The 13,834-nt window shown below is 42.3% G+C and overlaps 1 protein-coding gene across 8 annotated transcripts in view; it reads left to right on the plus strand.

The window, feature by feature from the left end:
* PPP1R12B (protein phosphatase 1 regulatory subunit 12B) overlaps nucleotides 1–13,834 on the plus strand; it is a 142,242-nt gene that overhangs the window by 39,591 nt on the left and 88,817 nt on the right. For all 8 annotated transcript variants that reach the window (XM_068419401.1, XM_068419403.1, XM_068419398.1 and 5 more), the window contains 6 exons: nucleotides 71–230; nucleotides 2,673–2,817; nucleotides 4,410–4,484; nucleotides 6,955–7,034; nucleotides 7,611–7,756; nucleotides 12,391–12,500. In XM_068419401.1, the coding sequence (XP_068275502.1) occupies nucleotides 71–230; nucleotides 2,673–2,817; nucleotides 4,410–4,484; nucleotides 6,955–7,034; nucleotides 7,611–7,756; nucleotides 12,391–12,500 (716 nt within the window). The remainder of the gene's footprint in view (nucleotides 1–70; nucleotides 231–2,672; nucleotides 2,818–4,409; nucleotides 4,485–6,954; nucleotides 7,035–7,610; nucleotides 7,757–12,390; nucleotides 12,501–13,834) is intronic.

Genomic DNA, 13,834 nt, shown 5'->3' on the forward strand with positions numbered 1-13,834 from the left:
CAGGGTGAGTTTAACAAGTACATGAGAGCTTTCACTTGATAATCTCTTCTTCCGTGCTTCACCCTCTTAGGTGTAGACCTAGACCTGGCAAGAAAAGAAGAGGAGCAGCAAATGCTACAGGATGCCCGACAGTGGCTGAACAGTGGGAGAATTGAAGATATAAAGCAGCCTCGAACAGGTGCCACAGCTCTTCACGTTGCTGCGGCAAAGGGCTATGCTGAAGTCATGAGGTAGGAGCTCCTTCCTGGGGCTGATACACTGAATTAAGGCTGGTTTTCATAAGGATCACATCTGGCTTTATAGTTGAGATATATTTGTTTCATACTGAGATTTTCAGGCTGCTGCTTCTCAAAAGGCTCTGTAGATTTATGTGCCCAACCATAGTGGTTCAGCTAGAAATACATAGGGACTGGAAGATTCCCTTTCATACCTCTAGGCCTTTACAGTGAGGAAACCTTTTCAGAGAGTGAGACATATATTGAAAGGTTTAATTTTCACTATTAGAGTAATAGTTTTAGGACTAGCAAGTTAAACAGTATTAGGACATAAAAGTATAATTTCAGCCTCCAAAGTGACAATACGTGCTGCATGACAATCACAAACAACCCAACAGTTTACATGACTGATCTAGTGGAAAAATGCAGCATCCACCGCTATCTCACTGTCCCCTGCTCCTTAATGCTACTGCTCCTACAGCTGTCAGCACTGGCAGAGGGATTCCAACACGTAACAGTTCTGCTTCTACTGCTCTGGCACTAACAAGCTTATTATGAACATAAACTTGCCCAATGTAGTGTTTCCTGGCAATAAAGCACTAATATTTTTACAGGTAAGGTCAAATTAAGGTTTGCAACAATAAAGCTTTTGTCTCTACTCTTTATGTGTGGGTGGAGCTGCCCATAAACATCAGCAAGGTTACTCTATTGCCCACATTAAAATCCTTTCTGGAAGCGTTCATCTATCTTGATCCTTAATTTCATAGTTTTAAGTGGCATTACTTGATATGTAAGAGCTGTTTCTTATCAAGCTCTAGTAATTTTGTTGTTCTCCATGTTTCCTATTTCTATTCATTCATTAGAGTTTATAACTGAGTTATAAGCTGTCTGTGCCTGTACCGTGCCCGAGAACACTAATCTAACACAGCTCACGTGGAACAGAAATGTAATATCTCCTGAATTTGAGGTGTTGGTCCCGTGGACTTTCAGTGGAGGGTTGTATATCCAGTACTCGTCAGTGAAGGCTGCATTCGCTGTTTGCAGGGTGACTAGTCCTGGACAGCTGCTCCTTGGCATTAATTGTTATAATGATAAACAGATCTCACGGAGAGCTGACATTTGTTTCGCTCTTGTGTATTTTATGGCCACCCTGTAAGTTCAAATAAAAAGCTTCAGCGTCTTAAACCAAAGGGGCTGGAAGCCAGGAGCTAGCTAACTCTCAAATGAGACATGGAACGTGTCTGTGACCTTGAGTCTCTTAGGAGCTACGTTCCTCCCTTTTGCCAGCTGGAAAATCAACATAAAGTCAGCACCTAATTTAAAATTTCTTTCACAGAGAAACTCACTGCTGCTATAGGATGACTGTGTTTTATTTAGCACAGTAACACGTCGGTGTAAAGCTGCAGGAGTTTCAAAACTGTTGGTGCCATTCTGGGGTCGTGCTGGATTTCCCTTGTGCTGCAGAAAGGTGGCTCTGGGTGGTGGGATTTCCCACGATGGAAACTTTCAGTAGCAGTTTTACCAGACTTGCAGAATTCCCCTGGGATGTTCTTCAATATTTAAGCAACTTGGATAGTAGTTTTGATATATGAGCCGCTCAGTGCTTTCATCTGATCGCTGGTGTACCAGTGTGCATATGTCTCTGAAGCTTCAGACTACAATTGACCCTCTTCTGTTTGTTTGGGTTTTAAATATTCAAGCTCCAGATGCTATGCAGCACGAGCGCTCTTGTCTGAGAGAGAAGGGGGTGGGTAGAAGGTGCACAGCACTAAATGTGATGCCAGGGTGTTCCCAGGCAGGTTCACTGGGGGAAGATTTGCTTTAACCGTGCAAGGACTAGTCCGCAAAAATGCGTTTTGTGTTGTTTAACTGAAATCTGCATTATTTAACTTAAAAATTTTGCATCTGTCAATCGCAGTAATGTCACTGCATCTTACCTGGCAGTCCTGCTGGCATTGTCTCCTTATGGACCATTCCTGCAGTGTGCCCTTGTTCTCTGGTAGAGCCCAGACTGAGCTCCAGTTACCAAATGTCCTTTTCATGCCAGGTGCTGTGCTTGGCTCCTTCTCACGGCGACGGCAGTCTGCAGAGATGCTGTTTGCTTAGTGCCTGCGCGAGCCTGGCGTCTGTCCTCCGCTGGAGCAGGAGTTCAGACTGGGTCACCAATGCCAGATCAGAAATTAAGGTGTTCTCCCAGTTTAGGACATGCTGAAAGGGAACCTTATCAATTAGGCACATTCCAGCAGGTTTTACAGCGCAGTCACTTTTCGTTTACCGCGCTTTTCTGTTACAGTTGCAAGCACATGGAGTGGGGTGTTGCTCAGGTGAACAAACAAGTTAAGAACCTACTGGCTTATTGCAAACCATGTTACCTACTCTGTGGCTCACGGTGTGAGCTCTTCTGTGTCAAGAAGTCATTCTCGGGTGGGCAGAAATCAATATTGTTTCTTTCCTCAGGCTCTTGATCCAGGCTGGGTTTAATTTGAATGTCCAGGACAATGATGGCTGGACTCCGCTGCATGCCGCTGCGCACTGGGGAGTGAAGGAGGCTTGCTCCATCCTGGCCGAGGCCCTGTGCGATATGGACATCAGGAACAAGCTGGTTAGTACACACGGAGGTTGGCACAACTTGTGCAATGTATTTTATAGCCAGACGAATATTAACTTTATTGCCTACCACTTGATCCAATGCCATGACAAAGTTACACGGTGAGCAGTTCTCCTGGCATGTGCACTGGAGCCTTTAAAAGCATCAGAAAATAAAAGATCTTGACTGGAGGAAGGCAGAAAAGATTTCAAGTGTTACTGGAAAAGATCAGTGATTAAACTTTAGGACCAAGATTGTAAGAAAGGATGGGGGCTAGTCTGTGTCTTCCTGTTTTAGAGTAATCCTGACAAATTAAAGACGACAGTCTTGGAGTGCAAAATAATATGCTAATATTAAGGTATAAGGCATTGAAAACTAGTGAACCCTTGAGGAACTGGCAGCTTTAAATCTTTCCTGTTCTACTATATCGGTCATAAAAAGGAAAATTGAAAAATTGACTCAGATTCCTGCGAAATTAGTAAAGAAAAATAGGATGGAAGAAAAAAAAAGGAGAAAAAAATTCCTCTTCCATCCTAATAGAAGTTTTTCCTTGAAGAGCCCCTGGATTTTCAAGAGCTGACGTCTGCTTGTCCAGGGTTGTTCTTTGTGTTCCCCTCCCTGCTATGATGTTTGGGCAGTGTCTGTGAACGGCTTCCTGCTGGAGCAGATTCAGTTGTACCGTGGCTGCTTCTGGAGGAGGAAATGAGGTTGTGTGTGCTTGGAACAGCACCGGGGAATGAAAGCAGGCGAGAATTTGATGAGAGGAATGTGGCACTGTACGGTTTGAGTGCATCTGTCTGTACTGGAAACTGATGGGAAAGAAACGGCTCTATGAGGAGCCATTTTAGGGTGGTGAGCTCTTTGGCATCCAAAACATGGGGTATCTTTTTTAAGTGCCATCAGGTGCTTTTCCAAAGCGTTCAGAATGTGTGTGGGTTTTGTATTGTGCTAGACTTGAAAAGAAACAGACACAGTGATATTTGCTGCTCTTTCCAGTCAAGGCTTGTTACCTTGCTAGGTCAGATGGCCAAGGCAACCTGTATTTATTTGATCCCTAGCCATCAGGTTTCATTATGTGTTGTTAATAGAATGGTTATTATAGCTTTAGTTATGGTGAAAATGTAACTGATTTCTTGTTTTGTGCCCCAAAGTTATTTTTCTGGTTTAATTTATTTTGTAAATGCCCATGGATGTGGAAATGGCTCCCAGATTTTTTGGCCTGCGGAGGATTGGCAGCCTTTCAGGAGGTTCAAGTAGACGATGATACAGTAGAACAGGTCGATCGCATTCCTTCTCAGTACAAGAGTGTCCTTTTTAGAAACCTGGAAACTCAAATATATTAGTCCTGGCTGTTAGATTTGAGCAGCAGCAATCGGGGAACTGCACTTCCATGGTTAAGGTTGCTCTGATCATGGATTGAGTCATAAAACTCCCATCACTGTCGCATGGCTTTCCCTACTCTGGAGTGAAACAGAGTATGTTACTCAGCGTTTGGGGAGGGAGGGTGTGGAGCATGTTCACTTTTGTTCTTCACTGGTAAATAGCGCTTTTTTGAATATTAACACCATGCATATCAGATATCCTCTTGTCTTCTCTTATCGCATCAGGGCCAGACACCATTCGACGTGGCTGATGAGGGGCTGGTTGAGCATTTAGAAATGCTGCAGAAGAAACAGACTGTGGTGAGTTTCTGGCAGATCATTTTCCACCTCTCCAATTACCTTTTCACGCACGGGTGTTCTCTAAGACATATGGCATCAACAGACGCATGAAGCTGAGGCCCAGCTATTTTTTTATGTTAGTCATTTGGAATCTTTAATTACACCAATATATTTAATGGCTAGAAATCTAGAAAACTGGATGACTGCATCAAGAAGGTCAGTAGTGTGCTGACATGCAGAATGATGTAAACTGGTAAGGGATGTATAGTTCATCTTCGGAATTGTTATTATTCTGTAGTCCTTTGTTAGCTGGCAAGCTCTCTAGCATCAAACTGCTTTTTTCTTAATGAGTGATTACCCAAGTCTGCTTCGTGTTTGTGTCTAAGGAAATACACTGTCAGTGTTGAGAAAGAGATTTGTTACCATGTCTGCCTTTCTTACAACAGGGAGACTTTTGATTGAGTGAGAAGAAATTATGAACTTCAGGGAATTCTGGGCTAAAAAAATTGCTGATTTTGAAACCTTTCATTTGCCATTCAAATGCCACATGCCATTTCATAATGCAATGGAAATATTGGCAGGGGTTATAAGCAGAAAATTGGCATAAAAAAGGAAAGCAAAAATATATCTTGATCAAAGTAAAGCCAGTCGTCAAGCCAGAAATTTGGTTTTTTGATTGCATTTTTTCCTATTTCATCTCGTCTTCTCAGTTATCTCATTTGAGTGCTTCCAAAAAACAATCCAACTTTCTTTCAAAAAATAAAAAATCGGAAAGTATCATTTAAAACATTGGATTCAGAAACAGACATAATGAGAACACTGCTGATAAACCCCAGTGAAGTATTTTGAGGAACTGACAATGTGGGTGGTAGAACTCAAGCTCTGATCATAACACAGCTGCTGTCATCCTTAAATAGCTTCCTTAACATTCACAGAAACTTTTTAAAAATTAATCAGCTTCTTCCTAAATGAGGTGTTGATAAATACTAGCCGTGTTGTATTTTGGATTTCCTCCTATCTCACTACCCCAGGATTTTGCAGATAATTGCACTCCTTGGAAGAAAAGAAAAAGAAAAAGAATGACAAGAATCTTTTTTTTGATGGGTGCTAGCCCATTTTTGGGCCGGCTTCACAGGGGTTAGCAACCCCCCTTGTTCTCTATATAGTAGCACTATATAAAGGCCTTCTCCATTTATTAAATGAGTGTAGCAAGCTATAGTAGAACTGGGAAGAAAAGAAGAATCCAGATTTTATCACACTTTTTTTTTAGTAGTTATGATTTTTTAATAGAAATGCCATCTTATCACGTGTGTTTATCATGTGCCATTTTTATCGCTTAAAATAGAAAACTTACATTTGTTGAAGATGAAATTGGCAGTTCCATGACATTCCTCTAAGCACATTATTTCATTTCAAAATGGTTCTCAAATCAGATTTTTTTTAAATCTAAAGCTTGTAGCAGAACAATATGCTGTCCTTGCTAAAAGATTTGCTACTGTTCTTGGAGAGAAGAGGGGATTTTGTTTACTGGAAGCAATTAATTTGATTTGAGTTGATTTTTTCCCAACCTCTGAATTACCTTTGAAAGGAGCAGGCTGTTTCCTGCACTTCCCTTTGCTGTGCTCCAGCAGTTTCTTCTGTTTAACGACATGCTGTACCCCAAATTTTGGCTCTTGGCTGGACTCCATGTAGCTTTCATTCAGAATTTGCAGAGCTTTTGCCTTGTGCCTGGTGTCAGCTCCTATCACAAGAGAATGACTAGCCTAGACGTGACACAAAAGAGACAGCCTTAGAAGTGAGCCTCTAATTGCCATCCCTTTTTCTACCTCAGCTGTCTCTGTGTTTCTAGAAGGTATGAAACAATTTTTTGCTTACTGTTTTGTCCATCAGTGGTGACAAAGTGCACATTGCTGCTCTCTGGGCAAAAGATTTCAGTTGCTGTGATGATTGCAGGTGTGACACGCTGGCATGTGAGAGATTTACGAGGTGACCCATCCTTGTGGGAGATCCGTCGGTCGCCTGTGCAGGGCATACGTGAACGCTTTCCTCTGAGAGCAAGTCAATAATAGCTACGGAGGCAGCAAATCTTAAGCTGAATCTTGCCTGATCTCATGGGCATACGACCACACGTGGACATACCTCCAGCGCTGTGTCTGCGTGGGCAGATGCAGGGCGGGCCTGTGGAGGTCAGGATTTCGCTCCGGGTCTCAGCGGGCCTGCTGCAGACTTCTCCGGAGGTTTTGTTAAATTGGAGCTTGAGCCTAAGGACGTGCTGGGTGTGGAGCTGTGCCCTTACGTGGCTCTAGTCCAAGACATCCAGTGCTCTTGTACATGTGCATCTGTTTAATTGGCTTGTTAACAAATCCACATTATTTTTCATGTAACGAGGCTGGGATGACCTTATGCTGTGGTAATTATCGGGTTGTGTTGAGGTGGCTTGTTAAGATGTCTCATTTCATTCTTTCTCCAATCTACTTGGACTTTTTGACAGTTGCGAAGCGAGAAGGAGACGAGGAATAAGCTAATTGAAGCCGACATGAATGGCAAGCCTCAGAGCGGACTCTTCACCAAGTACGTTTCTTTCCTCTTCATTGAAAAGGGGCTGCACAGAGTGTGACGGGAGGCCGGCTTCATCTGTTAGCAGGCAGCTGGCCTCAGCTGGTTTAAAAGCAGTTTGCTGCTGCTCATGCTCATTTCATGGTTTCTTTTAAATTTGAGGTCTCTTAAATACAATTTTAGCTGGTTCTTAACATACCCACTGAATGGTAGAACAAGGGGTTGGGCTGGTGCTCGGTCCCCCAGCTTCTGCTCTTGCTGAGTATGGATTTGGCTTTTGGGCTGGGAACTGCGTCTTTGCAGATGCACAGAGCAGTACAGCCCAGCCGATGGGTTGTGTTGCACTAGGGAAAGAGACGCCACATTTTTTTTTTGGTCCGAGAAATGATTGCAAATTTAGAAAACGTGAGACTGGCATTGGAATCCGTGGCAAATGGGCAGTGCTGGAAGTGCTGGGATGTTGAGTCTGTAGATGGATTTTGTCCTTTTGCTTGTTCTGTATGTAGCAAATCATGTCTGTGTGTTCCTGAGAAGTAGAACTCAGAAATAACTCGCTCGCCTGGTAGTCCTTAAAATTTCTATATCTTACAGCAAAGAGAAGATTCTTTATGAGGAAGACACGCTGAAGTCCATGGAGATGGAGGAAGAGAACAAGGACTCCAGCAGTTCTAGTTCTGAAGAAGAGGAAGAAGCTGAAGAAGATGAGGTTTCAGAATCAGATGCTGAAAAGGAGTCAGGTAAGACTTAGTACAGTCTTGTATTTAATAATTAGCCTAGCAATATTAGGGAATCAGTTTGAGAGCTGCTTTGGGGTTTTTTTGCTTAGTTGTTACAGACATCCTGAAAATCTTACTTCCAGTGTGTATGTATAGAATATGGAGAACTGTAGCTAAAAAAGCTGATCTAAATGCTGACTCCCAAGTCAGCATAATTTTTCCCCCAAAAAAAAGCTGCAGATAGTATTTTAATTTCTACTTCCAGCTCACTTGAATTTCGGGTAACACGTTGTTCACAGGTTGTTCTTAAACAGCAGGTTTTTTCTCGTTAACCAATTTCAGGATGAACACTTCAGTTACTGCAAGATGGTAGAAATGCAATTGAACACGTAGGAAGGTAATAGCCTGTTGTATTTGGATTAGAGAAATGAAATGAAGGGCTGAAGCTGTTCTGGGTAATTATAGAGATGAGGAACTTTTTTCTGTTATCTATAATAACTGCAGAACGTAGTGGAAAATAAGGATTAAGTACATCAGAGTCATGTTAACCTTTACATTATAGCATATTGCTGGCATCCTGCTTCCTTCCTTTCAATCTCATTCCTTTTCCATAATTACTACGGCTTCCTTCATTAGTTTGAACAGTGTATATGTGCAGCACAGAAAGTTTAACTAAAGATACTTGATTTTACAGTAAGCCAAGACTTACTTGTACTTAATATTTCTGCAAAGAGAGATGGATCTTGGACTATGATGTGTTTCATGGTTAAACTTCTTTTAACATCAGCTTGCTTGGCCTGTATCCCAGTACATTAATAAGTAAATCTTTGCAGGGAAGTGTAATTTAAAGTTTTGTCCTGCTTCTTGTACTGGTAAAATTGTCACCTGTGTTGTAATTTTATCAATTACGATGTTTATCTCAGTATGAGAGGTGTTGAGAATCCTGCCTGGTCTTTGCAGAGCTGGTAGTTAGAAAAACTATTTGGGTATGGCAGTAACACTGTGAAATAATCTTTGGGCTTTTATATCAAGCAAATGAGGTGGAGAAGTCAGTGGTAGAAACAGGCGTGCAGCAGAAGTCACATTTATTTACTCCATATATCAGGGTTTTACTAGAGAGCAGCCCTGTGTAGGTGTGTGCCAGTTCTTGTAAACATGGTAGCAACTTGACCAAAACACCTCTAACATATGCATAGCTCTAAGAAGTGGAGCTATGTGGTGTTTAAGTGATTCAGGAACAGCGCAGGATCCTTCAGCAAGGAAAGTGCCACAGCACTCGGCATTAAATGTTGTGTAAAGCCAGAGCAGGTCTTTTTATTGAGTTAATTCACTGAGCAAAGCACATTATACTAATCTATTTCCAACCACTGAAGCTAAAACAAATCAAAGACAAAAACCATTAAGTAATCATTAAGCATCAAGCTTCAGGCGTTGTTACCTGTGCTCTCCTCTCCTAGAGAGATTATTGCCTCCTTTGAGAAATTTCAATCCGAATTGAAACCTTATCTTGTAAACTTCTCAAATCTCTAATAAACCGAACATGAACTTGCCCAGCTGGATGTAGATGTAGCTGTCAGTTATTGCAGATGTGAATGGGGTGCACATTTTTGGTAGTCTTTTTAAAACAAGGTTCATGAGATGATAACATCCTCCCACATGTTATAGGAGGATTCCAAAGAAAAATAGGGATGAATTTTTTTCATAGAAAATTATGAATGTCACGGTATTACTCGTTTAAAACACAATCTTAAGAACAGTTATGCTTTATTATCTGCTAGACATTTTAAATGCTTGTATGGGTATATGAGGCATTTTTTTGAAAACATGGAAATTATTTCCTTACTCCATTTTCTTCTGAGATTTAATATTCACATGGCTCTGTGATTATAAGCAGTGCTGGACAGATAGAAGATGCCTGTTGTCCTAAAGTGCTCAAAGTCCAGATGAAGGGGGGAAAAAAAAAAGCTGCAATATTGTTATGAGTGATCTTTTTAAATGAAAAAAAAATTTAACTCCTTTGGTAACTGAGAGTAAGGTGAGACAAAGTAGAAGCTGGGACTATAACACAGAAGTTTATTTTGAGGTATGTTTTGAAGGGTCTCAGGTTGCAATAGATTTGTGGAATTTGCAGAGACTGTGGGAGGAGAAGAAATTTGAAGAGATGAGCAGTGAAATTGCTGGAGTGCCTCAGAGAATACCATGTTTCTTACAGTCTGTAAGAAATTTGTGTTCTTCAAACAAAAGAAGCTAAGTGCAGTAATGGCATTTTATTCGTCTTGAGGACAATTAACAGTTTGGCATCGGGTTGTATATAAACAAGAGAAAGATCAGTATAAAATTCTGTGGTCATTATCTGTGATGGTAACTATTACAACAGGTAATTATTGTGAATTAAAGCAGGCCAGGGAAGCTTTAACAAAACAAGAAACCCCCCAAAACACCCTTAAGAAAAATGACATTTATGTCAAATTACAGAACTAAATTTTCAGTCTCACCGAATTTGTTTTGGGGAGATTGAGCTAATCCTGACCTGTTTCCCTTGATTGGAATTTGTCATTTTTATTGCTGAAATTTTAGTAAAATGACATGTGGGATCCTCCCCTAAAGACAACGATGCCTGTGGTCATGCAGTCTCTCACGCTGCTGGTACAAGGTACTTTTCCCTGTCCTTCTTCTGTGATTGACTCCTTTTGGTCACATTGCTCACAGTCAGAGTTCTTTCCAACCTGTCATTACCACTTAAGCTTGTGCCCTTGTAATTAGGCTTGACCTTAAAAGTTGACCTCTGTACTCCAAACTTCCAGAACGGGCTACCAGTCACCATCTAGCCCAGCCTGTAAAGCCTGCTGGCTCTCAGGTTGGGTCCGTTCTCCCCTTCCGGGAGGGTTCTCCCCAGTGTCGAGGGTTCTGCTGTGTTTTACAGCCTTCATTCTCAAGGAATCCCCAAATAGCAAGCATGTAATTTATTTGTCTGTGTGTTTCCATGGATTGCTGAATGCCAAGTCAGGCCTGCGAGGAGAAGTTGGTGATCTACTGCCCCTTCCTAAAAGGGCTGTTCGAAAGTGAACAGAGGAGGCTGAGGGGAGACCTTCTCGCTCTTTACAACTACCTGAAAGGCGAGCGTAGTGAGGTGGGGGTCGGTCTCTTCTCCCAGGTAACGAGCGATAGGATGAGAGGAAACGGCCTCAAGTTGCACCAGGGGAGGTTTAGATTGGAGATCAGGGACAATTTCTTCCCTGAAAGGGTTGTCAAGCGCTGGCACAGGCTGCCCAGGGCAGTGGTGGAGTCCCCACCCCTGGGGGGATTTAAAAGCCGTGTAGATGTGGTGCTGAGGGCCATGGGTTAGTGGTGGCCTTGGCAGTGCTGGGTTAACGGTTGGACTCGATGATCTCAAAGGTCCTTTCCAACCAAAACGATTCTATGATGAAGTGCAGTGCATCTGTGTGTTAGGCTCAGGAAAGGAAATACTCTGTTTAGATGAGTGATGGAAGTTCTGAGAGAACACAAAGAGAGGGGAAGGTGGCTGAGACTTCACTGTCATGCAGACCTCCTTGATTCTGGATCTGTCAGTCCTGCTAATTGCCTGTAATTTTTAAATGTTTCTCTTGGCTTGCTCATTTCTGTTTTCTGTGCCCTTTGAATCATATATTGTAGGAGCGAGAACATTTGTTTCAGAAAGATTCACCTTCATGCTCCAAGGTGCCACCCTCACAGATGCTCCATACAAACTGCTTTTTATATGTAATATGAGATCTTTAGCTAGTACTGTTCGGGTGGTTACACTTAAAATGACTTTGTTTTTTCCAAACCATGATTGTATGAGGCACTCATAGCTGTGAGAGGAAAACATTGTTGGTGTAGGCACCTTGCACGTGGCTGTGTTTGGTAAATAGTCTGCCTTAGAGCCCTGTGCACTCCCATCAAGTGAATCTATTGCCTGAGACATAGTTCTGCTTACTCTCCCCCGGTAACGTCTGCTGGATGTTCTTATGTCAAGCATGATGCATAGGTACAAAAAAAAAATTAATATTGGATGGTTGCACTTGTCTAACAAGCAGGGAGCCAGCTGTGAGCTTTGATAGTGTTTGCTTAGCTTGCTTGGAGCCCTCTTAAAGGTTTTTGTTGGGAATCAGCCCTAGCTTTGTGTAGAAAAATGGATTTTGCTGTAGAAGACCAGGTATTCTGCCCACCAGCATAAGCAACTGCAGCAGAACCGTGCAATGAAATCCATGACCAGGCCTGCTCGGGGCCGCGTGCTGTAACACGTGCTCATGTACCACAGCAGGAGTGGTGTGTTCTGCTTGTCTTCCTGAGGGTTACAAGGGAAGAACAATCCCTGAGAGGAAACAAAATTGTGAATAAACAAAAAAATCTGTTTGTCCTCCTTAAGGTGCTTTCTGCAAAGATCTTGCTTGTCTGTGGGGATGGAGTTCCAAAGCTTTGCCTGGCAAATGTATCCATCATATTTTTAGGAAGTAGAAAGCCTCCTTGCAGAAAGCCCTGGTCAGCCTCGGCTGACATCATCTTTATGGTCTAAGGTGTACTGAGGTCACAGCAACTCTGACCTTGAGTTTAGTGCACACTGTGCTTGTGAAGCAGGGCCTTGGAAGTGCGATACTGAAACGTTTGGTTTCTCTTCTTGTTTAAAATTGTAGAAAGGAAGGAAGAGCCCTTTGCCAACCACTCCAGCCATGAAACCAGGCCTAGCATCACTGAGCAAATACCACCACCCGAGCCCAACTCCTTCACTGCATCTGCCAGAAGAGTAAGTGAATTTGGAATCAATGGGGACTCCAACAGAGCTGAAAAGCAGTAGGTTTTTCTGGGAAATGGATGCTCTGAAACTGATTTTCAGAGGAGCTGTAAGAGGTGAATTTAGGAAAGCACGATAGCATGCGATATCGATAAAGATGCTGTGTTAACAGCAGGATAGGACTGGCACAAAGGAGGGTGTTTGTACAATAAGGTTCCTCTTCAACCTCTAACCCTCTGAAGCAAATTGTGCTGTTCACAAGAGAAACCTTGCTTTGTGTCACAGTCCATTCCGAGATAGTTGATGCCAATCTCTTACCAGCAGGAGATCTTTCACCAAAGCTGGTTCCTGCTGACCTATCAACAGTGAATTTGGCATTGTCATCTAAAGTGCCTCCGTCTTGCCAAACTCAGTTGATTCAGTGGCATGATGTTACGGCCCAGTAAACAGAGAGGATAAAGTTTGCATCTGACTAGATAGCTAGGCTATGAAAGCTTTTTAAAGGTGAAGTAGAGTTACTGAAATCTTATCTGAATTCTCCAGCTCTCACGTCACTCAGCTAGATGGCACCAGGAGACTCTGCGTTCTGCTGAGGACTGGTATCTTATGCTTCTGGTTTCTTTTTGCACCAGAATATGGAGGACAGCTGTACAATGCAGGCACCTTGCCAAAGCCTGAAGCGCTGGGTACCTGTTAGAGGGAAAATGTTTCTTTCTTAGTCACAATTTTTTATTTTTAACATCATACTAAGTCTAACTTCTCGTCCAGATCAAATGAAATAGAGCTCCTCTGGGCGTTGTTCAACTCAGGCTGACTTAGCAGGGGAAGTATTAAAGGTAGAAGGATACTGGGAAGTGTGAGCACTTCAGTTAACCTTTTCCCAGCTGCGGAGTGTTGTTCTCACTCATTTGAGCTGTTTAACCTGGAATAAGGCTGTTAGGGTATAGAAGAGGGCCTGTGTGCAAAGCAGTTATTAATTTGACCTCAATCACTTACGATCAGCTACTTTACCTTCTCTTACATGTTTGATTCTTCTGTAATTATCAGATTGGGTTGTATATGGGAAAACAAGTGCTTGTGTTGCCCTGCATTTGTGGACTTATTAATATTCGCTGTTCCTGTGTTGTTCAGAAAGTACAGCAAGCAGCTTTTACTGTGGATTTGAGCTTTTTCTGAGGAAAGAGTCAAAACTGTGTTAAAGTGTTAGAGCTGTGTAGCTCAGTAGACTGGAAGTGCTAGAATCAGTGGAGTACAGGAGATTAGCTCTGTGCATCTGCAGTAAAATTAACATTAGCTAAGAAACACTGCTAAAATACTGCAGTGATAATTTTATCTTTGCAGTCTTG

Source organism: Nyctibius grandis, chromosome 27 (assembly GCF_013368605.1).
Source record: "Nyctibius grandis isolate bNycGra1 chromosome 27, bNycGra1.pri, whole genome shotgun sequence".
Lineage (NCBI taxonomy): Eukaryota > Metazoa > Chordata > Aves > Nyctibiiformes > Nyctibiidae > Nyctibius > Nyctibius grandis.